The 27,407-nt window shown below is 30.8% G+C and overlaps 2 protein-coding genes across 6 annotated transcripts in view; one reads left to right on the forward strand and one right to left on the reverse strand.

Annotated features, from left to right (window-relative positions):
• LOC106467304 (E3 ubiquitin-protein ligase RNF181-like) overlaps positions 1-3,016 on the forward strand; it is a 14,468-nt gene extending 11,452 nt beyond the window's left edge. Inside the window, exon 6 of one of the 2 annotated variants that reach the window (XM_013927643.2) lies at positions 1,162-3,016. In XM_013927643.2, the coding sequence (XP_013783097.1) occupies positions 1,162-1,221 (60 nt within the window). In that variant the 3' untranslated portion in view covers positions 1,222-3,016. The remainder of the gene's footprint in view (positions 1-1,161) is intronic. The other variant, XM_022395460.1, reaches the window with a different exon arrangement.
• Positions 3,017-11,043: 8,027 nt separating this feature from the next.
• On the reverse strand, positions 11,044-24,480 carry LOC106467305 (adenosine kinase 2-like). 4 transcript variants are annotated; one of them, XM_013927645.2, is made up of 11 exons: positions 24,010-24,480; positions 23,347-23,421; positions 22,620-22,673; positions 21,622-21,700; positions 21,192-21,367; positions 19,474-19,579; positions 18,528-18,698; positions 14,808-14,843; positions 13,645-13,756; positions 12,748-12,834; positions 11,044-11,558 (listed from the first exon to the last, which is right to left on the reverse strand). In XM_013927645.2, the coding sequence occupies exons 1-11, from the start codon at positions 24,057-24,059 to the stop codon at positions 11,419-11,421; spliced, it is 1,086 nt and encodes a 361-aa protein (XP_013783099.2). In that variant the 5' UTR covers positions 24,060-24,480; the 3' UTR covers positions 11,044-11,418. The 4 variants fall into 4 exon arrangements, with proteins under 4 accessions (XP_013783099.2, XP_013783098.1, XP_022251171.1 ...); XM_013927644.2 differs by having other exon boundaries at positions 24,028-24,474; XM_022395463.1 differs by lacking the exons at positions 23,347-23,421; positions 24,010-24,480 and having other exon boundaries at positions 22,567-22,647.
• Positions 24,481-27,407: the final 2,927 nt, after the last annotated feature.

Raw genomic sequence — 27,407 nt, forward strand, 5'->3', positions numbered from 1 at the left:
TTTGATTTATTACACGAGCAATATCTTGGTAAATAGAAAAGATAAGAGGTTTTTATTTTACATTCCAGCTTGTCAATATCGGTAATTTGAGTTCCTAATTCGTATGAAACTATAGATGTAATATTTTGACATTACAAATATCTAATTTGAATCAGTGCTTCATTCAGTATACCACTTGATGCACAAAAATCGATGTTTAAGTGTTTTTTTTATATTTACTTTTAAATTAAGATATTGAGTAATGTATAATACTAAAATATGAATTATAATCTACAGTTTGATACCAAACTTACTGACATAAATTCATGAAGTAGTAGTTCAATAAAATTTTGAATGCGAGTCAACAAACGTGATGACATGGCCTTTGACCTGTGACCCGTGTGGAGAGGGTTACTAGTACAGAAATACAAAGAGCAAGCACTTAGTAAACACAACAACACAGTGCCAAAATGTCAGGTGTTTGATGACAAAAAAAAAATCACTAAAACCTGAAAATATGCAAGTTATCAACATTGAATTTTCATTTTTTTAATGAAACCAAAAGCTTATCTGGAGCACCAGATAAGAAAATTAGAGTTATTAGAGTGAAAATTATAGCTTATATATCACTTATGATGAGAGGGATTTCAAGTTACTGGAGAATTAGAAATGACAGAATGATAGGAACAAATGGAATTATTCCTTCGAAGATAGCTGCTGATTTTCTAGTGTTTTTACTTCTAGCTTTATCTTTAAGGAAATGCTTTATGCCTAGTTTCTGAAAGTAAAATTGCTTTTATTATTATTGTTCATAACACTGATTATTAACATTAATTTTAAAAATAAATCATTATGCTCAACAATATTTTCTTCTTGTTAGTTGAATTAATAAAAATGTAGGAGGAGGCTTTTTTTTTTTTAACCTTCATAAATGTTAATTACCCATAAGTATCCAAAAGCGTTTGCTTCTTGAACCATGCTGTAGCTCTCTGACAGGCCCCATACTTTTTCTCTCTCTAAAGTGTCTGCACCTATTGAGATTAGTTTTTGTGATCCATGGCTGAGGAATATTATAAAATTCACAATAATGCACTAAAATAATTTATTATGCAATTTTATTTGGTTTTTATAATAATGGGTAAATCTAAATATGTCTGAATAAAGTTAATTTATTCCTTTCAGAAGAGCAAAGCCAAGCAACAAGAAATGCTTCAAAATCTACATGATTCCATGTTTACCTAGTGGAACTGGCATTCTATGGATTAAACTTCACTAAATAACGGGTGACTAAATGTGTAAAATAACTTTTAATAAAAAATCTTCACATAGAAATGGGTATAATACTAAGCCTTCCTGTTTACCTCTACAATTACAAGAAAGCGATAATAGCCACTATTATTTTTGTTAATATTTTTATTGTTAATATTGCATTTCCTTGTAAAAATTTGATAATATTTTGTGTAGGCGTGATATTCATATCAGAGGTCTCTGAAAACGTAGAAAATAAGTAAATAACATTAAGTCAGAAGAGTATTCAGAAGCCACATTATAATATGACCATGATTAGTACACAACAAACCATCTAAGCATCCTGTGGAGAGGAAAAACTCCATTTACGGCATCCTTGTGAATATGGGATCCAATATATTGGAGAAACAAAAAGACCAATATATAGTCATACAAGATTTCGTAATACCAATCTACCTGCAATAGTCTATCTGCCAAAGATGAAGACCATATAAAGAACTAGAATAACACTAAAATAGTTGAATATGAATCACACATGAGAAAAAGAAAGGAAAAAGCCTTCTACATCCACCTAAGACTTCTAAGTGATAAAGATCACCCTAGCATAAAAGAAGTCAACAAAACTTGGATACCCTTTCAAAAACATTCATGTACTTAATTTATTCAAGCTCCAATTGGGAAACTACAGTCAAGTTGATAACACACCAGACTTCCATCGAGAAGACCTAGGATTGAATTCTGGCCACTGCCACTCCAGAAAATGGTCCTTCTCAGGACTTCCCTGAAGATAGCTGCAGATTAGCAGTTGAAACATAGGATAAAAACTAGTAAGTAATTAGTATCTAATTATCTAAAAAAATTAGATATATGTTAATAATTAGACTTGATAATCATGTATGTTACTAACCACGAAAACAGACCTATCATTTAGTTCAACAGTAATCTCATGATGTCTCCTTACGTTACTTAATGTCATACTTAATTTTAAATACAAAATTGTATCACATTAAGTGTAATAAATATGAATAATATTTGTCCTACAAAATTTTCATCAACCATGTTTACTTTAAACAAAAAAAAGATTTATCACAACACTTGCTTACAATAAGTTACATTAAACTATAAACACACACATTCTAATCCTAATAATAGTATACCACTAGAGGAATGCCTAATATGGTGACTTGTCATTATTTGTAGATGAGTAAAACAATACCACACAACATCAGTTAAGAAGGGAAATACTTAATGTGCAGTTGTAACTGTAAGTACTTACTTGAGATCAAGGAAATAGTACTTGATAAAAGTGGAAAGTACTTAATATGCTGGTTGTAGGCATTGCTTAAAGACCAGTGAAATAATACAAAACTACATAGGAGGATGAGAGGAGTATATATGTACTGACTGTAATCACTGCTTAGAGACCATTGAGGCAAACAATACAAGATAACCTTACTAATACTTAAGGGAAGGTTAAACCTGAAGGGCTGTTTCTCAAAAACATGAATTATATAGAAGCTCTTGAGCTTCAGTGCAGAAAGGTTTGAGGATTAATACTTGTATGTATCAAAGATAAGGTCAATTTAATAGAACAGAACAATACTGTGCATATTCTTTATTAATACACAGCAGAATAAACACTGTGTATGAAAACCAAGAGTAATTTATTACAAGAATAAAAATATTGCAAAAAAATTTGCATTGCATTGAAATCAATAGTACAGAGTGCATTCAGCTAAAATTTGCTATAATCTTACTTTGGTAAAATAAAACTTGTGTGATCTGTCAACTTGTGTCTATTTTGTCCTAATTTATGAAGGAAATAGCCCTACTTTTCTATCATATTGTGCTGGGAGGTTTGTGGATTCTTTTTGAAATCACATTGTGCACTTTCAACAGTTTATTTTCACTACTTATAAACTTTCTTCAGTAAATATTCATAATCAGAGGTAGCAAAGCAGAACTTCTCATCTGATTCTTTAATTGGATAAATTATATCTCAACATTTTAAACCTATAAAATTTAATATAAATATACATTAAAGGAATGGCTTGTGAGATGCAACTATAGTAACAGAAATCAGTTTACAATGTCTGTTAATTAAGGTTTAGTAAACAAATTTAATTTTTGTAATTAAAACATTGTTAGTTACATCCAGCTGATTGAACCATTCACAGTTTCATTGATGTTCAAACATCCCAAGAATGTTTAGTACCTGGATTCTATGGAAAATGTCTAGATAGTTTATACTATTTTTTCAATAAATAAGAATCGGGAAGTGACTCAGAATATAAATTTTTTAACTATTTAACCAATCTAAGTGTCATTACAATGCTACTAACTTTTTTCTAGTTTTGACCTCAAATGTAGATATTACTTGATTCAATATGCAAATTAATTTAGAAATAGTATTGCCATGAAAATCTTGAAAGAGTATGCTTGTTCCTAGGTATCTTTTACCTACTGAAGAAAACTTCCTAGTGAAGAACTTGATAAAAGAGCTGTTAATGAGTATTATTACAATAACTGTATTACAGGAAAAGTTCATGTAAGCCAAACTTCTACTCCATATCCTAGCACTGTGAATAAATAGTTCAGGTGTTATGCAATTTTCTGAATTAAAATACTAAATTCTTTATCAAATAAATTATAGGATGCTTACTCACAAAGGATTTTTAATTTATATATAAATCTGTATTACTTTTTTATGCTAGATAAAGTACTAAAAATTTTATATAAAGTGGGAAATGTGCCTACGTGAAAGGGGGGAAAATGTATGAATTATCTGTTATATGTATTTTGCAGTTAACACTGTACAGTCATTAGGTGAAAAACATTTTGGTTTAATTTTTATATGGTATTTATAGACTTAATCTTTGGATGCCACTAGCTGTCTGTTTCTGTAGAAACTTGGTTCAAATCATGATGTTGCAATTCTTTATGATGTATAAAGAAAAGGATGTTGAAGACATCCAAAGTCAGATGCAAAAACATGATGTTGTGATTTTAGAGATGTGCTCGAGTTTATGCATGACCTTGGATTCAAACAGATGTCATGTTTCCTCCCTCAAGGATTCAGCCAAAACATAACTGAAGAATACAACCTAATAAGTTTGTTTAGTAAAGTACATTGAGTAGTCAAGGTAGTCAGTGGCTACAACATGCAATAGAAGTGACTTGATATGGTCTTCACTAACTAACATATTCCTTTTGTAGGTGGTTGTGTGAATTGTTAGTACCCTTTCCAACTCTTATCCTAATCTTGTGCAAAATACAAATGACTACTGTAGAAGAACAAATTCTTTCAGTCTCCAAACTGCCTCTCAAACTAACTCAATGATTAGCTCAAATAAAGTTATTATGGAAAATGATGGAAACAAGTGATGCATCTTTAGACTTTCCAGAACTGGCTGAAGATAACATTTGTCTCCTACATTGAGCATGTTTTTTTGTAGAGAACATGTATGGTGTTTGGACCAGCAAGGAAAATGGTTGTGAAAAAATCCATTCATAGCATGTACATATCTAGTAAAAAGTATTGCATATAGAAAGAGTATTCTGTTAGTTCTGATCCACCTATTTCAGCATAGTACTGTCAGTGCAGGCCTGGTGCAAGAATTGTAGGATGCTGTACTCACAGAGCATCAATCACAGTGAAAGGCAGTAGGAGTTGAGACGTTGTGGGTGTAAGTACTCAACTCCATATCTTTAATTGATTTTCCATGCTTGCTGGCTAGCTCAACATCAACATTTGGATTTTGTCTGGTAGATGGGATATCGCCAACACAATTAGGAGCTATTACCACAGGCATTATCTGTTATGACTGAGATTAACAATGGATTTTGCTAAAAACTTCTTAATGCTTATTTTATATATATAAAGAAAATATGGATTTTTTTTTTAGGTGGTAAATCTTTTTAATGTCCTACATGATGGAGAAGAGGGCCCAAATAAAAACTTCAACTTTAATCCACTATCACTAGTGTCTGTATCCAAGATAAATGGTCAGTAATTTGAAGAATAAGCAAATATTAGCACCCTCACAAAGATGTATTCTTGTGACAGGAATGCCTGTGGAACAGCATCAGTTCATCTGAAATATAAATCAGTGCAGTAAGAAAGCTGTGCAGCTATCTTAAGAAGTTGGTCACAAATCATATGTAACATGATGCAAAGAATCTGGAGTTCTTTCTTTGTCATAGGCTGGGACCAGCACTTAGCTCTGCAGTGCAACCCTCACAACATCTGGGACCACTTAAATATACACTTTCATGATTTCAGTTACGTTAGTTGCTCAAAAGTGACCAACACAGGCCAAATTATATGACAGAAAAAAACAGTTTTATGTCCACTCCCAGTCTTAGTTGCCAAACATAAAGGCCTAAAGTACTGAATCATTGAGATCTTTATCAGTCACCGTGAGCCAGATCTAATGTATTTAACAAATGGGAATCTTTCAGAACATCAATGCATATTACCAAGTTTATGCATCTAAAATTACTACAGAACTTTGAATTTCCTTCCTTCATTCTGAAGACAACTAAGCACTCTCAAAAATTTTATTTCCCCACTAATTATATTATCTAATAGTGCTGCAAGGAAGCCTGTGCCTCATTTGTTTTACCAAATGCAAGTCATCTGCATCTGTGCAATGGTTTGTGATGGTTGTCTGACCCAATTGATCCATCTGTCCTACAAGCACAAAAAACTTTAGCACTTCACTTAGGTTGTGTCTGCTTCCAGTTCAGTATATTTGCAAATTAGCACAATTCTCAACTACAGATCTCGGGTGCTCTAAAAATGTGTATTTCTTCACAGCTATTTAGCTTGTTGACATTACTTCTGCCTCCATTATCATGTGAATGGTCAGTCTAGTTGTGAGCTGAAAAGCAAAATGCCCATAGTACCAGATTATCAACAGTACAACTTGGAAAGAGAAATGTTTGAAGCAAATCTGGCCTGCTTTCCAGACAGAAAAAAGCATCACCACAGTAAATGATTATAATGCAATAGACTGGAGTCATAGAACACTACAGAATTTCATCTGTACATTAATTGGTGTCACTACCTCCTTTTCAACATATATGTGTGCAACTTACTGTTCTTGGGCCAGAACTGGTTGATGATGGATAGTTTTTGCTGTTGAACTGCAGTTCACCTATTTCATGAGCAAAAGTCTCTGTAGTAGGCACATCCCTAAGATACCAACAGTTGAACTGAGATCATAGACAACTTTCTTCACTCAATTAACAGTATTGCAAGGAACAAAATGGAGGTGTGCCTTTTAACTCGTGTCTAGCTTGTCTCCATTGCTCCTTCTAAATCTTTGGTCGTCTGGGAGCATTATCGGTTAGGTGGATGAGAGCTTGTTTTAACCCATGTGTGGTATGTTATATGAATATAATTCCATCTTAACTTTTCTCTATTGGCTATTGTAGATAAATTGATTACTGAGTATTGTTTGTGTATTATGTTCCTGAATTCTAACTTGTATTAGTTTTTTTGTTTCTAAGACACTGACATTAAAAGACCAACTGCTACAGTGGAGTAAAATAATATTTTATTTGTATAATGTTTCATTCATCTATGTGACAATTACCCAAATTAATGGACTCTGAGGCTTGTACTTGGTTTAAATATCCAATAATTAGGATAATGAACACTTGGTGGTACTATGAATATAGTGTAAAAAACATTATAATAGATAAAACAATGAATACAAAATAAACATGAAAGAATATTAACTAGTTTAAATATATTGAACAACTGATCTATTTATTAATTGATGGATGTAGTTCCTTAATACAAAGATTTGAATTTTCCTAACAGCCTAACTAAGAGCTTATTGGGTAATAACTTATGTGAGACAAAATATTTTTTTTTTTATACACCTCTGATTTTGAGTTAGAACTGACCAATAAGTTTTATTCGGTGATTGATGAATTACTTGTTTTCTGTGATTTCATCAACTTCAGTACATTTCAGAAATTATGCTCATTAGTAGCCACAAATCATCATTAGTATAATTAAGGATTCTGCTGCCAGTGATCCTATTCTAAAAACAGCAAACAAGTGGGTGTCTAATTGTTGGATAATAATTGTTGTACACAGATGTCTCTAGCTATAATTTATAAATGTAATTTAAGCATTGTTTTTTTTTCTTTACTTGTGTCAATAACTGGAATTATAACAATATAAGGTAAACCTTGTTCCTTATCTTTAAGCTCATTAATCATTATTGTTTTAAGTTTAACTGATGATGAGTAGCAAGTATCAACTTGTAATATAATACAGGTGTAAACAATTATGGGAATAATTCATTACTGGTCATTTACTAGCTTGTGACATTACATCATTGGTGAAAGGTTAGCATATTTTAATTGTCAAATATCAGTGAAAATGACTATGAAGAATTTTTATTAAAAATGCACTATCTGTTTGTACTTATTAATTTAATTACTTAAGTAAAATGGTGGTTTTCAGTATTCCGAGGTGCATATCTTGTCAAAATTGACCCAACCATTTATCAGAAAATGTCTGTGGATATTAATTTGATCGTTTATTAGTCTTCTTTTCAAGTAGTGCACTTATGGTTGCACATGCTCAATGACACTGCTGAGATCCATGAGAAGTATGGATCACAATAAAAATATTTACAAAAAAACAAAACTACTACTTTATTAAAATGCACAAATGAAAATAATAAAAAGTTACATTAACAATAAAAATTTGGAAGTTGATTCATATTTATTATATACTCTAGTGGCTCAACATTAAGTCTAAGAGCTTATGGTGCTAAAAATCAGGTTTTAATTCCCATGGTGGGCACAGCAGATAGCACATTATGTAGCATTGTACTTCACAACAAAAAGAAAAAACAAATAATATACTATGTGTACAAAAAAAAACTAATGAAAATTATGGACCATTTTCTTCTCTGTACTGTGCACCTTATCCTTGTAAACGTCAATTGCTTTTGCAACAGTAATAATCTATGCTAATTTCAAATGAACTACGTGGATCAATTTGAACTTGCTGATGACAAAATTGAGGAATGAAAAGGAAAAATTTATACATTTTTAATAATAATACAAACATGAATGGGTTTGGATCATTTAACAGTTTAAAGGTAAGAATTATATTTCTGTTTATTGTTCTACACTGATAATATGTTACACTATTCTAACAGCTAGTCTATATTGTTCGTCAAACTTAATGGCACCTGTATTTAAATTGGATTAAATGAAGGTAAGTTTTAATCAGTAAACATTGCATGGTAACATATAAAACTGATACCATTAGTTTGATAAACTTCAAGGATTTTCCTGTGTTTCAACCCTTTTAGTTTTATGATTTCATTTTTGACTACAGGGTTAGTGCGTAAAAGCTTGTTAAAAAATTGGGTTATTTGAAAAATGTAAGCTGCGGTGGCTGTGTATTATTTACCAGTTCAATTTTAATGTAGTTTTCAAAAATTCAAAATGTGGATCAGTTTTCATAACTCATTTTTTTTTCTCTAAGTTGTAAGATTAAAACATTGATTTTGTTAGAAAAGTGAAATATTGGTGCAACTTGAAATTATTTTCTTTATTTTTATTAAAAGCTCTCCTTGGGAACATTTGAGATAGGGAAGTAACAGGTAAAGTTTTAATTTAGAAAAATATACTAATATTCTTGTGTAAGTTTTATAGATTGTTTTCTTCCCTGTAAGCAAAGTCACATAATGAGCACAAGTGAGCTTATAATATTGGATTGTAAAATCAGTGCTATTTATTACAATGATAACATCACTTGGAGATCTTAGCAAGTTTCCCAAGGGCTATGCCTTACTAGCTTGGTGCTCCATTTTTATTAGTATTTTTCTGTGACCTAGATACAGGTTGGTATCAGATTAGCCTTCAAGTCTTTTGAAGGTTTTACCCACATTCTTTACAAAACACCTGTCTCCAATTTTGTGATGACATTTGAGGAGTTTGTCAGGGTCTTGTTATGTTACGATCTCCACTGTTACTGGTTCACCAGACAAGTGCATCCTTATATATTTCATGCTCACTTTTTACCACTAACCAATTCAAATGCTAAATGCCCATCTCTTCATATAGCTCTGGACCATACAGTCACATATTTCCTGACTGAAACATCCACTGTCATGATCAGTGTCATTTTGTGCTCATATATATCCATTCAATGACTTTGACTGTGGTTATTACCATGTGTCAACAGTAATAGTTTCTGTAGATGCTACAACTAAAATCTGTATCAATTTAGCAAAGTGCAGTGGATAGCACACACTGATTGATTATCCTCTCTATGTTGAGTGACCATGGTGGTATGTGACAGCTACAAATCAAACTATGAAAGCAATGAATAATCAGTAGAATGTTACTCCCAATATTGTTAATAAAAGACCATGAGTAACCATTAGCAACTAACACCATATAATAGCACTGTTCAACCTTGCCTTAGGTATTATGTTCTTACATCATTATGATTACCAGGTTACCAAATTTCCAAAAATCATAATAACAGAATTATTCATCCTGACTTTAATATCCATAATGTGGGTGTGTTTTTGCTCAATATGTGACTGTTAGCAGGAAGAGAAAAAAAAACGTATAAAACACGAGTATTATTATTATTATTTTTCTAAATGCAAACTTTTAGGCTACTAACCATAAAAACATTTTAGTTTTCCCTCATCCATAACTCCACAGTTATAAATAGCATATCTATGTTGAGAGCTCTTTAAAAAAGAAAAGTAATTTTAGGTTGCACTAGTGTTTACATTTTCTGGATAATACAAAAATTTTTAAAATGGTAATTTCCGACCACTGTGTAAATTTTCTAATTTAATGAAAGGGAAAAAAACAACAATTAACTATAAAACGTTTAATCATATTTTAAATTCAAAGTTTTTCAAAATCAAATTTAAAATTGAACTGATAAACAATAAACTTGCACTTTAGGACACTATCTTTACTTTTAACTTAATTACTAAGATCAAAGGAATAAATTATAATTAGCATTTTGACCCAGTAGTCTTCTCTTTCCATAAGTCTAGCAAATAAACTGTTTAGCCTTCATACTCTATGACTTGAAAACCTTCAAATGTGTGTTCTTTAGAGTCAGTGATGATAGAGAAAATTGGAACATATATTTCAGTAGAAGCCCTGTAACCATTCAGTTGATAACTTTCACCTATACATATAAGTCTTCATTGTCTACATCTAATTATGTATGGAAGATGTTCAGTACTGTAGTGTAATTCTCAGTGACCATTTTCCAGTACAGTAAATGTTTTTTGTGATACTACACGTGTTACACATTTACATAACTAGTAGTTTCTAAGAAAACATTTCCTGACCATTGAATAATATGATGTGAATGAGAACAGATATAAGCATGAAGACCAACCATCAGAAACAATTTCATTTCAGACCATGGGTTACCATTACTAATATGATTACTGGGTTCTGCTAACATACTTTTAAAAGTCATCACAATATCTTAAGAACTGCACAAAACCCTATGTGATGGTTACATACATACTAACATTCTTGAATTTATTTAAGAATTTTACTTATGCTCTTAAAAATTTGAGGGCAACATGATAAGTAAACATTTTATTAAAACTCACTATGCATAGGACTTATTAATTTTCTAGTAATGGTAATTTGTGGAATATTTGTGTATATTCAGAGACAAATTATAAAAATAACAAATTTCTAAATATTTTCCTAAAAATACAAACACATGAGTTACTTCTAAACCCTTTTTTTTTTTCAATAAGGTCACTTCATTGGCTATTGGTGATTTATATATATTTATATCGCATCCCTTAAACACAATTGTTATTAAATTTATTTTAAAATAAAAAAACAGCAAATACAAACCCTCAGGTAAGTTAAATTGTTAAAGAATTAAGTAGACAACTCTCCACTCTTTCAGTTAATACGATAGTTTACCATAGACTTTACACTCCTAGGTAAACCACAAATACAAAATATAACTACACATTATAACATTATAAGAAGAGGCAGTGAGTATTAGTTCCCTGATTCAGGTGTTTAACCATAATTGTTTCAGTTTTCTCACACCAGTTTAAATACTTGCAGACAATATGGCTTGATTTAAAGAATGAAATATAACAAATTATTTCCATTTGTTTCTTTAAATTATAAATCTCAAATTTATGATTTGAACTCTTCAGGAAATATAACATGTTCTGGAAGTTGACAGCCTGGCTGTTTTAAAATCTCACTTGCTGCAAAGATTCCACATCTCACACAAACTTCAATCGACTTTCCTTTAAGATACTGTGCAAGAAATCCTAGAATTATAAATTTTACATTAATAAAACTTATAAACAACTACATATTGTGCAAACAGGCCAGGCTTAAAAATCATAAAAAAACTACTTTAAAGATATTTAAAAACATTCCAACCAATGAACAGATCCCTGTACATACCGTACTTTATAGTACTCACAACAGAATCTGATATACAACACTATCTTTTGTCACCTGTTTATTAATTTTCACATACACAGTATATGATAATGTAAGCAATGAATTTTTAATTGTTGCATGATGCCAAATAACATTTTAGTAGGTTACTCTTCTTAACACTTTCACTGCCATTAATATTAGTGTAATATTAACCACATGTGAGTTTGGAATTTTAAACCACCATAAAGAAACTTTCCAAAGTTTAGCAGTTTCGAGATTCATGTAAGCAATGAACTATAAAAACGTGTTTTTTTTTTTTTGTTCTTGTGTATCTAAAAATAAACATGACACCAGGAAAGTTGTTTATTTATAAACATGGCAGTTTATTTCAAACCTTATTTACTTTTAAATTTTATTTATTAGAATTCTACAGTAAATTAGCAATTTGTTTTGTATATCCACATGTGGCTTAAATATGTTTTTGGAGGAATGAAACATACATTTTTTTTTTAAATGCCTCTACTCTAAAAAAGAAATCCATTATTTAATTAAAATGAATTACATTTATACTGTGCATCATTTGGTGTTTTCTAGGTTTTTCCTGCACATCCAAATTTTCTTTTCCAGGAAATTATCAATTCCTTTTTAAAGCTCTTTTAAATTGCTTGCCTACAGTACTTCCAATTGCAATGCATTCTATAAGCCAATCATCCTTTTAGAAAAATGTATCTGTCTTAACCAGTGGCTACCCTATCTTTTCCAACTCTTAAACTTGTGTCATACTGTCTTCAGAATATACACAAAGAACTTAGATGCCTTTATCTTATCAAGTCCCCAGATCATCTATAGACTTTAATAAGGTCACCTCTTGATATGGAAAAAAAAAGGGGTACATTAATAAAACTTTAACAGCCTATCCCATAATTATCCTATTAGATCTCATCTGAACCCTTTCCAATAAGTCATTATTAATGTTGTGAATATTAAGGCAAAATATTTGTAAAAAAAATAATTTTTCTCTGATGTATTTCATTGATAATCATTCAGAATTAAGCTGACTGAAAGACTTACCGCCAACAAATGCATCTCCTGCTCCATTTGTGTCAACAATGTCTTCATTTTTCAGTTGATTTACTGGATATTTTGTGACTTTACTTTCTGCAAGTATATCATTGAAATTATGCAACGTTTTTCTTGATCACAAACATTTGACAAAATCAGCTTCAAAATTACAAAGAGACTGACCAGGTAGAAGGAATGATTTCTTCTTATATATTTCTGAGATAAAAGGTATGCTTTTCAGAATGTTAAAGCCATGTTTAAGAGACTTAAGAGTATAATGTGAAATGTGTAGATATCTATAAAACAAGTACCACAAAGCATAAAACATAAATTCATACAAAAAATTAAAAAAGATCACATATAGCTACCTTTCAATGTTTAAGTTAAGAAATTCCTAACAACAATGGAGGGCTGAGCTAAGCTACATTGTGCACATGTCCATCTTTTTATAATCAACATACCTTAGCTTATTAACATATATTTAAGCTGCATTGACATTTTTAGTTTCAGAGCATGTACAAGCTGAAGGTATTGCATACTTTTATGTAAGTCTGGCCTTGTTGATGGAAAAATGTACAGTAGAAAATTCATGATACCAAGATTACAGGTTAAACCCAAGTGGAAATATATATAACTATTCTTGTAAAAGCTTTCAGATAGTATGAATTTTCATTAAACCACGTGTTTTGCTTACTTGCTATTAGAAAACAATAAATTAATAAACAATTGAGCTGCATAATCTTTCATACAGAAAAAATGAAAAAGGTCTTTCAAAAATTATAGTATATTTTTACAAAGCTGTACTTTTGTGCAGTTTTGAATAGTGAAATTATTTGCTTAATAATTACAATAATATTCAACAATATAGACAGAAAGAAAAAAATATCTATATGTTACAAAACTCACTGTTGACAACTATTACAGGGTCAGGTCCTTGTGTGATTACAGTTAGTCTTGGATTATTGTTTGCTTTTGGAAGAGAACAAATCTTCAAACCTATTTCTTCCAGTGATTCAGTCTATAAGAATTTAGGCTAATAAATATTCATTAAGCATGAGAAAAAATCACATTTTTCATATGACATGATAATTATGAAATTTGATTCTTTTTTTTTTAAGTATTCATCATTTAAAAATATTTAACTCTTAAAATTCCTACAGAAATTGATCTAAAAATATGGGTCATTAGTTTGCCTTACAAAATATAGTTAATAAAACTATTCAAAACCACTGTTAAGTTTCAAATTAAGCACAATTGATTTAATTCTAAAAACAGTCAATGTTCTAATTTTTTACAAATACAAAAGTATGAATGTCTAATGTATATGGTACATATCCTAGTCTTCATATATGTTGAAACTTGGAAAATATATGGGATATATTTTAATTTGTATATCTGACTTCTTAAATTAAGTACAACAAATCTCACAATGACAAAATGAATAGGTCTAATTTTATTTCCCTAATTCAAAATAATCTTGTCATTAAAAGTTCACTTTCAGATATTTTGTCATATGGTAAACTAAGACAGACTATTTTGTTAAGTCTGCTTATTTGTATGAAAAAAATTTCTTTATGTACACTAATTAATGATTTTGGAATGTTTAAAATTTGCATTTGTGAACAAGTTAAAATTCAATTCCACTCTATGATATAAATAAATGGTGTGTATATAAAACCTGAAATTAATCTCATTTGCATATCACTTATGCTTTTATAAGATTACATTGAAAGGTTAATTTTTATTTTATTTTCATCTCAGTGTAGAAAAATATCCCCAGTTTTGTGATTTTGCACTTTCAATCGCATTTTGAATACATGGTTAAATGAATGAAACACATTTAACACCAAACATTCGTCACATGATGTCAAGCATAAATATAACTATATCAATGTAAGTTATTGTGCAAACTTTCAAAATTTACAAGTTAAGTTCATATGTTTTCATAAAAAGCAATTGGCAAGGTACACTTAAAGCTACGCCATCAGAAACACAATAAATAAAAGCTTTTCAATTTTACTGTTCTGAAAACATTTTAAAGGATATCTAAAAGAATAATTCATGGTTACCTCAAAATTTTGTTCTTCAGCAAATGCTTTCGTCTCCTAAAAGAAGACATCTCTGATTTAATACCATGGCAAAAGAGTGAATTTTTTTAATAAATATATTTATTACTAGTTTATTTTTGGGGAGAACAAATCACTGGACATATTTTTATAACTAAGTTGTTTGACAAAACAATTACAAGGTCAGGTCTAGACCTGGGTAATTACTGGTATTTTGCTAATTGACTAACCATTGGGCTCATTCAAATACATTTGATTAATGCATGTTCCTACAACTCCCCCTCCTCCTAAAAGGAAAAATAAATGGCTGTGTGCTAACTTAATAACCTTTTAAACCACTGCATTATTCTAACATGGGATTAATCTTTCTATCTTCATTCACTGTTTGTTTTGTTTTTAAGTAATTTTTGAATTATCCTTGATATCCTATGAAAGACCTCTTGTGAAGGTTAGCATTTGTGCATTTTGTGAAAAATGTATTTATTGTTCAAAAAATATTTTGCCAAATAACCTAGACATTTTGTACTTGGTGAACAAATTGCTAATGTCAACTAAACACTATATTTTGGTCATCATTATGTTTGTTTTTAAAATATGCAGCAATCCCATACTTATCTTCTGTAGATCAAATAAATTGATAAGTAAATAATGAAAAGATGTTTACTCATTAATAAAGGTAATAAACATTTTTATTTAAAACATAGCCTGACTGCAATTAAAATAATTAAGTAATCAGTTAACTAACTTATTTATGTATGTTTGAATAGGTTAAACATAAAAATAATATTCAATAAAGATTTGAGTCATCAGAATATTTTGTCATGAACTACCATATTAAAACAGTAAACTTGATTGCAACTCAATAAAACCATAGTATATATATATTAAAAAGTAAAACTTGGTAACTTTAAACAAATAACTAAGCATCAACAAGATACCTTTATTAAGTCTTAAGCAATCTCCAGTGATGTGTCTTAGTAAACTATTTGTACCTGATGATGACAAAACCTTCTACATATATTGTACATTTATTACGGAGTTAAACTTGTAATAAAGTTTTTATGTTACTCATTAAACCCATCTCTAACTTGTATAAGCTTACCTTAGCTCATGTTATATTTGGGATAGGCAGAAAAATTCTTAACCAAATCAGCAAGTGGTTTTTTTTTTTTTACAGGCAGAAATGAAAATATAAACTGTTCTTTCTTCATGAATTGCACTAATTAAATATTAGAAAATGACAAGATATCAATTTTACAAAACTTTTGTGTTAAAATTGTTGAAATAAAGTTAGAATTAACATTAAAAGTGACTGTAAAATTTGTCTTAAAAACTTTATGAAGTGGCAAAAAAATATGAAAAGCCAGATTTAAGGTACAATAATTTATAATTAAGTTACTTTTTCTTTTCATAAATTTTGTACATTAAAATGTATCATAAATGCGATGTAACTGCATTTCGTAATATTTATAAACAATGAAAGATTTATTCACTTAACATTAACCTTTGGTGAAATTGGAAGAAACATCTGTAACATGTATATGTAATCATTAACAGTAACTCATTGTATCAGTACTGTTACAGATTTTCATACTTGTTATTCCAGACAGTTCAGTATTGTTTTACATGTTTATGACAATGATGGAGCCTTAAGTGTTGTATTTAACTATACAATTAAACAAATGCTTTGTAATCAACAATAAAAATTAATAACTATAACTTATTTTATTTATTAGGTAAATGAGTACTTAGTCAAAGTAAACACATTAGTATTTTTTTATATTCTTGTGGTAGCCTAAATCTGAAGCAAAACATAACAAAAATTATAATAACATAAACGTATCTTGTAAAATAAAACTTTTGATAGCTATAACTTTATCTTACAAATTTTGAAAACCATTGAAGAATAATTAAAAATAATTCTAGAAAGTCTATCCAAATAATATAGTATTATTGTGTTAACAAGAAATACAGTATTTAACTTCTCCATAATAGCTGAATTTTCAGAATGATGGTATGATACTTGTTAATTTCTAAAAGCTTTGTAATTCTGTAACCAAATTTTCAGTATGTTTCACATAAAAGAAGACTTCCACTGTAATAATATAGTATTTTGGGTTAATCGGTATTGACCGTATAGTTCTAAATTAACGTAAAACAATGTTCATATATTCTGTAAAGGATTAGCTCAGTCAGGTTATAATCCAGCAACTTCTAAGCTTATGTATATATCTTTATTTCGATCAGCAATGTGATTGATATGAAAATAGAAACTGTTAAAAAAATTCCAAATTTTTAAATTTATATTAAATAGTTATTATTATAAATACTCATATTTAAGAAAAGAAGATTACAGCATTGGCAAACAAATTTTCTTTAAAAAGTTGTTACTTGTACAGTAATACTGCTTGCATTTTCACTTATTTTAGACATCTACAAAATAGAAAATACCATTCTCATGAGAATTTAAACTTCAAAACAATAAAAAATTGATTCTGTAACAAGTCTATGTATAAGAATTGCAGTTGTGCTAAATCATACTAACTTTAGCAAAAACAAATCTCTGAAGTTCAGACACATTGTTAGTGTCTGGAAAAAGCCAAGGCAAGAAAAGTTACCATGGCAGCATTTAATTGATGTCCATATTGTTGTATCAGCTTAAAAATATTTGGCTGATGGCTACAGCCTTAACTGGATTGCTGAAGACTCCAGTTGTTTTAATTTCAGAAAAACTTTTATGGTAATCAATTGGATAAAAGCACTAACATCTAATCTTTTGTTTTGATACAATATAGTAGTGTAACAACACTTGGCTGTGTTTTTATTAATTTCTGAAAAAATTGAGTAGAGTTAACCCCTAAATCTACAGTTTTTAATTTCTCAAAAAAAAAATCTCCCATAGATCAACACCTGCTTATTTGTAGTGGATGATGTCAGTTGTCTTCCCTCTAGTCATCAATTCAAAATTAGTTAGTGTCAGATAGCTTTAGTAGCTGTACAATAACAAAGACAGTGCATGTAAGTTTAGTGGCAATGGAAATCGAACAAGTGAACCTCAAATCACGAGACACCTCCCATTATGTAGTTTTGTGATTAAAAACAGACAAACATAATGACAGTATTTCAATTATTTGGGTAATTGGAAACACAAATTTCAGTTAGTTGGTTATTTTTTGTATTAATCATAATTTTGATTAATCAATTAATTTATGAGACACTAATCAATGTAATCACTGCTCACAGGTAATTAATTATATTGCCCAGTTCTAGTCACGTCCTTGTATGATTACAATGAGTCGTGGATTTCGTTTGTTTTTGGAAGAGAACAATTCTTCAAACCTAGTTCTTCAATTCTCTGTGTTGCAGATAATGCTCCTTGTTATATGAAACTAAGTTCATGAACTATTAAAAGGAATAAAAAATCTTTATAAGTCTTGTAGAAACAAAAAGCAATATATCTTTCTCATGTTTTTTTCTACAGATGCAACTAAATAGGTAACCATAAAATTTAAACTTCCATTCTTAGCTAAAAAAATTGTTTTTGAAGTCATTTTTACATTGAATGTTTATATAAAAAAAAAAATTAAGCGAAACAAAGTTATTCATCAGTATCGTGGCAATGTAAAAGTAGCATCTAGACTATGTTTTTTAAAGTTATCTTTAAACAATTTTGTTGTAGAAATATACTTTCCAATTTTCTCTGTTATATATTTTTACACCTACCATTTCATTTGCAAATAATATGTCTACAAATGGTAGAACTTTCATCAAAGGTTCTTTGAAGGAGTGACATATGAATGGAGCAGCAAGATTTATGGCAAAAATTTTGTTGTAGAGATTTGCATGTTTTCCCACCTCTAAAAAAGAATCCAAAGCAGAAGTAAGGAAAAAACCCTGTAAAAAGACAACAAAAAATTAAACTTTGAAACAGAAGAACACAAATAACCTGGTATTTCAAAACAACAATGTACAGCATTTAGAACTATCAATGGATTGGGTAAATAGTATGATGTTCATTATTAAGTGTATATTATTTGCATCTAATAATGAACACTGTATAGAGAAATTCCAAAAGCACAGTGTTTAAAAGTTTATCACATAATTCTATTTTTATAATTTGATTATTCTAGCTATATGAAGGGAACAAAATTATCATGCAAAAGGTATTTTTTTCTAAGATATATCACTGACAGAGGAAAGCCTACAAATATCAAAAAGATTATTAAAAAAGTAACCTTTGGATGATTTGTGGAACTATTGGTGGAATTTCTTGAAAGCATTATATTCTTTTAAAGTGAAAATCAAAATTTGACAGCTGAATAGAAGTTTTATCTGTTACTCTACTACTGTGTACTTTAGTTTAATATATGTTCACCTAAAAGTGTTTACTGAAACCTGCTTCAAAATGAGTTAAGATTCTAATATGTTAACACTTTGCTGAAACCCAATAACATTTAAGTCAACAGCCTATATCATGGCATGACTATGTTAATAAAAGCAGTATCACATAACAAATGATTTAATAATCATCATAGATATATTTATAAAAATATATACCACACTGCTTATTTCTTATCATCATTATCAATCAAACTTCACTCAATAATCAACTGTCTTCGTAATAGGTGTAGTTGAATAAATAACACTCGCTGATATCAATCAAACTTACTGAAATGTAAAAATATTTAGCCTTTTCCATCAGAGCTCTATTTTCAGGCTTTTCCAAATGGGCATTAGTGAACATTTTACAAGCTCCAAGTGTTGTACACAGAGACCTGTAATGTACAGTTTGTTCAACCATGATATTATTGTTTGGTTATATATTGCTTTAGAAGCAGTTTATATATATATATATTATCTTAATGCTAGAATTTTCAGGTATAGACTAATTGAAATTATGTTAAACAAAAAAAAGCTTATTACAAAAAAATGATAGATTCTATCAGATTACTAGTGCTACTAAATACTTAATTATCACTATCAGATTGCCAGGTGGTTAGGGCACTCAACTCACAATCTGCGTGTCACTGGGTTCGAATCCCAGTCCCACCAAACATGCTTGCCCTTTCAGCTGTGGGGGTGTTATAATGTGATGGTCAATCCCACTATTCGTTGGTATAAAAGTAGCCCAAGAGTTGGTGGTGGGTGGTGATGACTACCTGCCTTCCCTCTAGTCTTACACTGCTAAATTAGGGATGGCTAGCACAGATAGCCCTTGTGTAGCTTTGCGCAAAATTTAAAAACAAACAAAACACTATCAGATCTGGGAATACTGCTTTTTGCCCCCCCCCCTACACACACACACACATACAAATCCCTAAGATTTTGCATGTAATTATCTAAATACAAGTACAGAAACTGTCTTTCTTTTTCATTTGTCCATCTCTATTAGCTGAAGGTCATAAGTAGGCCTTGTTTTTCAATTCAAATACTTTCTAATGTGCTACAATTAGATTATATATCCACTAATTCATATTTATATATATTGTAAAGTTGTTACCTAATCTCGATAACTCAGTGTTACATATTACAATTTTGAATGGTCTGAAATTGAGCTAAATGATACTTTAAATTTAGTAGTTACATGGTGAGTACGTGCAAAATTTCACCCTGGTGGCTTGTGCAAATAGCCCTTGTGCTAATATCCAAAACAAACAATAATGATTACAGTCTTTGATATAATACAATTAATAAAACTTCAGGAATAATCTAATTATTAAAACATTAAAAATCACTTCACTAGTAGCATTATAAAAATTAATTGCTAGTCTTATATATCATATTATCACTAAACTCTTTAAAACAATTGAATTACAAATACAACAGACACCACCTGACTAATAAGTTACTTGACAGCAATGTTGGAATATATATAATAACTAGAATTTTAAAATAACATAATTACTGTAACCTTAAAATAATCTAATTGCCAAAACATTAATAATTTTCTAAAGTCAATAAAAAATCTAATCCTCTATTTTTTTTCATCATAACCATTGTAATAGGAAGCAATTTTTGAGTGGTTAGACCATTTCCACAGCTAAACAAAGTGTGAAAAGCACACTACTAGCATGCCCCTTAGAAAAGTTTTGAAAATCTAATACTATGTGATTAAATTTTGAAGTATTTTACCTAAAAAAACTGCCATACACACAACATAATGTATTGAATTAAAAGAAGCAAGTTTTAATACATAAGTTGTAGCTATACATGCCATGAAAAAGAAAGTGGTCAAGCCATGGCCTGACTGCTTCCTATGGCCTGATAATTCAGTTTTTTGAATTTTCATTTTGGTTTTAGTGTGTAAGTACAAAATGTAAACTAACTCCACTAAATACAACAAAGATACTGAGCTTAATTAGCAGTCACGTATATGAACAATCAAACCTGTTTGATCCTTTCGCAGTGACAATTACAGCACATGTTCCTGTTGCTTCTAAGTCACTAATTTGGAAATGAACATTTACTCCAACTTCTTTTGCCTTTTCTGTGAGGATCTTCCCAAATTTGTCATTTCCAATACATCCAAGGAAAGTGGTAATATAAGGTTTCTGAAGTATCCACTAATTACAGAAAATAAATTCATAGTATGAGAAACTGATATTTATTTTGAAATTGGTTTTTCAAAGAATTACTATATATTTAAAAATATGGTTTGTACAAATAAAACATTGTTCAACATCTATTAATTACAAGAAGAACTTAAAACAACTCTGTTAGATGTTTATTTGCTCATAAGTAACTTCCCATAATACATAAAAAAAACAACTTTCTGTTATATTATGTAAGTTATAAATAACCACCTTAACAATGGTACCTGTGCCACACGCATTGTATTTTGTGTTGCTCCCCCTGGGATGAACTGAACCTGATATTTGGTGACCATTTCCTGGTATCTGAAAAAAAAAATTGCATTTTGAAGTCATTAAACTCCATTAAAAGCATATTTGTGAATGATATGAGTCACATATAATGTGTATACTTTGTTAATAATTAAGAATTGTTTATGATTAGGTATGTCTCAATATAATTTAAATAATCTATAATGTGTAATTCACAGTAACACTGATCATTAAAAATAAGTTCCAAAATTCAGTCACATGAAATTTATTTATCCTTAAAAAATGAACCAGCTTATCTGTTTTTACTACATATATTTGAAGCAACTAATAAGGAATATATAAATATATATACAATTCTATAATTCAAATAATATTGTAAAATAAAAAAATAGAGCTCTCTGAGAATCAACTGGTTTCATAAAAATAATAATAACAAAGTATGCATTATGAAAATTTGTCAGAAGAAGGCACACCTGTCAGTTTTTCCTCAGGAAAATAAATCATTCTTAATTCTCTGGCTTGATCACGTGCTTTGAAAAAATAGTTCAGAGCCACAACTGACATAGTTTTAATCAGTACTTTACTTTTAAGAAAAACTGAGCATTTATTTATATTAGAATTAATTTTTGCAAGTTTCCTGTAATAAACAAATAATTATTTATGAAATGGCTTGTGTAAGATTAAAAATATTTGAATGAGTTTATATCTTAACCAATATTCACAGAAACTATGACTTCAATCACATGTACAAAACACAACAAATATTGTAAACAGGTTTTAATAAGTTCATAACAAACTAATATTTGCAATGAATTTATAAGTGCAATTTTTATACACTCAAAAGATAACATTTTAAATTAATTCTCAACAATAAGATTTTGTTACATAAATGATATTCATGATAAATTTATAAATTCAACCTATGTAAAGTTGATATTCTGTAGAGATGTTCAACAATAAGAAAGAATCTCACATGGATATGTGTCTTTCATCTGCACGAATAGCATCATTGGGATTTAAATTATATCTGAAAATTAAAAACAGTTTTAAAGGTTGAAATACAATGGTTTTTCTACAGTAGTCAAATTCTTTTTAAAATAAAATAAATTCTAGACCTACAAATTATTTTTTTACTTTAAGTAACAAAAACAAACCAAATAATTTCGTAAAATTACAACTAACAAAAATTGTCCTCTTTTTAGTTTAAATAAACAAAACTAGACTATCAATGCTTGTTGTGAAAGAAAACTTTCAACTTTAAAAATAATGATGAAACTTTAATAGTTAAATCTCTTCATTATGGCTTATGGAGCAATAGAAAAATTGAATATTTATTGGTAAAAGGACCACTTTTATGTTCACTTTATTTTGATTAACCTAATATTACAAAGCAGAAACAGATACTAAGTTTTCAGAAGATGTTCAAGTAAAATGTAGAAGAGTTTATGGTTTCTAAAGTTCTACTGATTGAATATATAAAGCAATGTAAACTCATTATGTGAAATATTCTTCCTTGTTAAAGAAAATGACATCATACTTTGTTCTTACTGCATCCTCTGTTATAAAACTGGTAAGAAATAGTTTTAACATTAAATGTTAAGACATACTTTATATTTTTAACATCTACCATCACCATCAAGCTAATACTGTGATGGCTTTTTATTTTAGTGAAAATTAGAGTAATTTTAGTTTATCCTTACTTCTTAAGAAATGCTTCATCTGTGTGGGCTAAAATATCTAATAATGGATCTCCCATGCCAAACAGAAGCCCTTCCCTAAAACAAAATAAAATCAATATATGAGAAAGGAAACCAAAACTTTAAGAGATAATAACAATAAGTGCTGGTATAATTTTGTTTATTAACCAACTTTTCACATTCTCCTTCTAAAGCAATTTACCTAAATTAAAGCTTTGTTGGTTAACCATGTCCCATCACCTAGCTGGGCTCTTGAGAGATGATACAGCTTAAAATTGTAGTACATGATAACTTGATATGGATAACAACTTCCCCATTTGTATTACTTTGTTTTAAGTTTTAACTTAAATATAAGGATGTGGATAAAGAAAAAAAAATTTCTTGCTAAATAAATTACATCAGTAATGTAGAAGCTTAATTTGTAGAATAAAAAGAACAGCATTGGTTATAATTTATATACTCGTGCATATCGTTTTTCTTACGCAAGGGCATTCCTTGTATAGAGTAACAAAATTAAAACTACAGAGAAAGCTTATAATAAGAAATGATGATTAATTGAAATCTGCGATATTTATTTATTTGTTTTACTTTTAGACACACACATAACTTTACACAATTAACCTTATTAATATTGCATATTTTGAATGAAAAGTACAGAATACATACGCAGGAAAATATACACACCTCAGGCTCAACTCATCATCATCTCCGACCATTCTTTCTGGTTATGAATTCTCAAATCACAAGGTCGAAACAAAACTCTTCAAGAAAAACATATTCCCTCCATCAGTCACGAGATTGGCAAGACTCATTATGTAAATCGAAGGGAAAACCAGTTTTCCAAACATGTTCACGAAGATCTTATCTACATCAGAACTTTGACCCAAAACAACAACAGATCTTATGGCAACGAATTATCCTGGATATAAGTAAACCCCGTTACCGTGTTCCTGCACCTCTGTTTTTACAAAAACTGGTCAAATAAATTCATATTTAAAGCTAGTATTGACCTTTAAAAAAAGTATCTTCTTCGAAATGGTAGGCCATGGCCAAAATAAACATGCATAATATCCCCTCAAAAAAGCCTACCAGCTGCTGGGAGGAGCACGAGAAAGGATGTTACTAAATGCGTCACGTGATTCTTTTCACAGTTAAAGTTCTTGTATAATGTTTCACCGAACACATACAAATACTACTTTATAAGGAAGGATCAACAAGTCACGAAATACATATATCTGTTTATGAGTTACCAACTTTATTTAACCATATATCAACTAACACTATCTAAGTAGAATTATGCAAAATATGTCTGCGCGTTACATAAATAACACATAGTGTTGAATTTACAAAGAACAAATTTTACAGACTCCTGTAGCCGAAATATTAAGAAAAGATATGTAGCACAGAAAATTAATTAAATCCCTTTAGAGATAACCACGAATCTGTTTAGAGATCTGTGACGTGCAAGAAGTGATATCGTTCTATCAAGAAAAGATTAACAGATTAGTTATTAATGTCTGTTTTATAATTTTGACGCAAGGCGAAACAACATTGTATTTATAATCACATAACACTAACCCAGCTAACACACAACGTTGCTGAATAGTTGTGCATTGGTAAAATCCACAACGCCATGCATTATATGTTGTGACAACGTTTGTTTGTTTATTTGAAGTTAAGCACAATGGGCTATCTGTGCTCTGCCCACCACGAGATCGAAACCCGGTTTCTAGCGTTGTAAGTCCGCAGACATGCCGCTGTGCCATTGGGGGCAACTCACTATGACAACATTATGGCACTGTTAGACGTTAATGGTGAATATATATATATTAATGAAATAAAAAATTTATAAAAATTACAATAACAGCTTACGTGTTTTAAAATACTGAACAGCATTATTTGATGTAATTTTTGTATGTTTTACGACAGTGGAAGTCACGTGACTCTGGTAACACGTAATGAGTATCTAGAACGTTCGTGAAGGCTCGAATGTTTACCAGCCGCCCTCTATTTCATATATATAAGACCGGCGAGAAGTGACGGGATAGATAGATAGATAGATAGATATATAATTGCAGAGATAGAGATGGACAATTGAGTCAAGCACGGTAGTAAGTAAAGTGCGTGAATCTTTCGTTGTGAATTATAGCGTGTGTTTAAGTTAAAGTGACTGTGGAAATTAAGTGTATTGCAAAGTTGTATTGAGAAAGAATAAACTAGTTTTATTTAATAAAGGACTTGTATTGCTGAAGTTCCTCAGGAAGAATTTTTACAAACGAACAAAGACGTAGCAAATTGGTGTCAGAGAGTGGGACAAAAAAATGGAAAAGAGAAGCGGCAAATCAAACTACAGCTTAACAGATTTAATGGCAGCAAAAGAAACAAAAAGAACGAGAAAAGAAACAAGAAGAGAGATTACAGTGGTGGCAACTGGAACAAGAAAGGAAACAGGAAGAAAGTCAGTAGCAACTACAAGAAAGTCAACAACAGTGGCAAGAAGTACAATTGGAAAACATTTGCAAATTTCAATGTGAATTAAATACATTAAAGGATGATTTACTGTCTTTTACATAAGGAGGATATATTAGCCATCACCCTCAGACAATAGGAAGTCCCTTCCAGACTGTGCAGCTAAAACCTAATGCAGACATCTACAGTCCTGTTAGAAGTCACATTCAAGACATGAGTGTCAGCAATAGGGGTGGTCTAGTACGAAGGAAGCCACAGGAATTCGACGGGAAGGCACCATGGGAAGCATATAGAGCACAATTTGTGCTCCTGGCAGAAATAGATGGACAGAGGAGCAGAAAGCAGTGCACCTGGCAACAAGCTTGAAGGGACAACCACTGGAAATACTTGGACAGTTGTGAGCAGATGACAGGCACAACTATAGAGCACTTGTAGCTGCTCTAGAAATTAGGTATGGAACTCAAAATCAGTCTGAAGTCTACAGAGCTAGGTTTAGGACAAGAGTCCATGCTAAAGGGGAGAGCCTGCAAGAGCTGGCACAGAATTTGGAAAGTATGGCACACAAGGCCAACCCAACTGCACCACCTGATCTCCTCAAGCTGTTGCTGAGGGATCAGTTCGTAGATGCCTTGGACAGTCCACAACTGAAGATACAAGTGAAGCAAGCACACCTCTCTACTATGCAGGATGCAATGGCCAGAGCTCTTGTATTCGAATCCTATGTTAAGTCCAGCACAGAGGTACCAAGGTTGGTACAGTCATCTGGATTCAAGGTCAGAAAAGGTCAGCTTTCAGAGAGGTTTGAGGAACTTTGCTGGCACTGTAACAAACCTGGGCACAAGAAAGCTCAATGCTGGCAACTTCAACACAGGGAAGATGCCACGGCAGGAAAGGCTGCTGCGGAAAGGAAAGGTTGTTGGAACTGTGGAGAGCAAGGACATATGAGGAGCCAGTGTAAGAAGAATACCACCAATAAGTCAGCTTCAGGAAACCAGTAGTGGTTGGTGCTGAGGGACGCCCACCAAACCCCATTGTGAAAGTCCCAACAGCTAAGTGTAAAATGGCAAGTACACATAGTGTCTACGTGACAGGAAAGCTGGATGGCCAAAGGTGCAACTTTGTCATAGATTCTGCATCTCAGCAAACCCTTGTGAGTATCAAGTTGCTGGATCACAAAAGCGTACCAGAAGCTGTACAGAAGCTCTGTGGTGTGACAGGACATTCTGCAAGGTTGTGGGGACCAGTGTGGGTAACTATTGAGCTCATGGGCATGAAGAACAGACAGAAAGTATACTTGGCTGACATTGAAGACCAATGCATATTAGGATTGGACTATTTACTACCGAAGAAGTGTGTAGTTAACTTCGATAAAATGACATTTGGAAACAACAAAAGCCAGATTCCAGTAAGTGTTGCTGCATCCGTTGATCTGCATGTCACAGTACTTAAGTCAACTACAATACCCCTATGTCAGAGAAGATAACTTGGGGTAGGATAAAGGAACATTCCCATGGAAGCCCAGTGCTTGTAGAAGCAGTGGAAGACCCATCCAGGCCAGCGGATGTGAATATTGGAAGGTCACTTGTGGCAGGTCA

The sequence above is a fragment of the Limulus polyphemus genome, unplaced genomic scaffold (genome assembly GCF_000517525.1).
Source record: "Limulus polyphemus unplaced genomic scaffold, Limulus_polyphemus-2.1.2 Scaffold2561, whole genome shotgun sequence".
Lineage (NCBI taxonomy): Eukaryota > Metazoa > Arthropoda > Merostomata > Xiphosura > Limulidae > Limulus > Limulus polyphemus.

Excerpts from the sequence above, each read along its gene's own strand:
- LOC106467305 (XM_013927645.2), bottom strand. The coding sequence starts at position 24,059 with ATGGTCGGAGATGATGATGAGTTGAGCCTGAGGTGTGTATATTTTCCT. Across the intron at positions 13,757-14,807 it reads CTGAAGAACAAAATTTTGAG|ACTGAATCACTGGAAGAAAT; the intron begins GTAACCATGAAT and ends AAATTCTTATAG. Across the intron at positions 11,559-12,747 it reads AGGAGATGCATTTGTTGGCG|GATTTCTTGCACAGTATCTT; the intron begins GTAAGTCTTTCA and ends TTATAATTCTAG.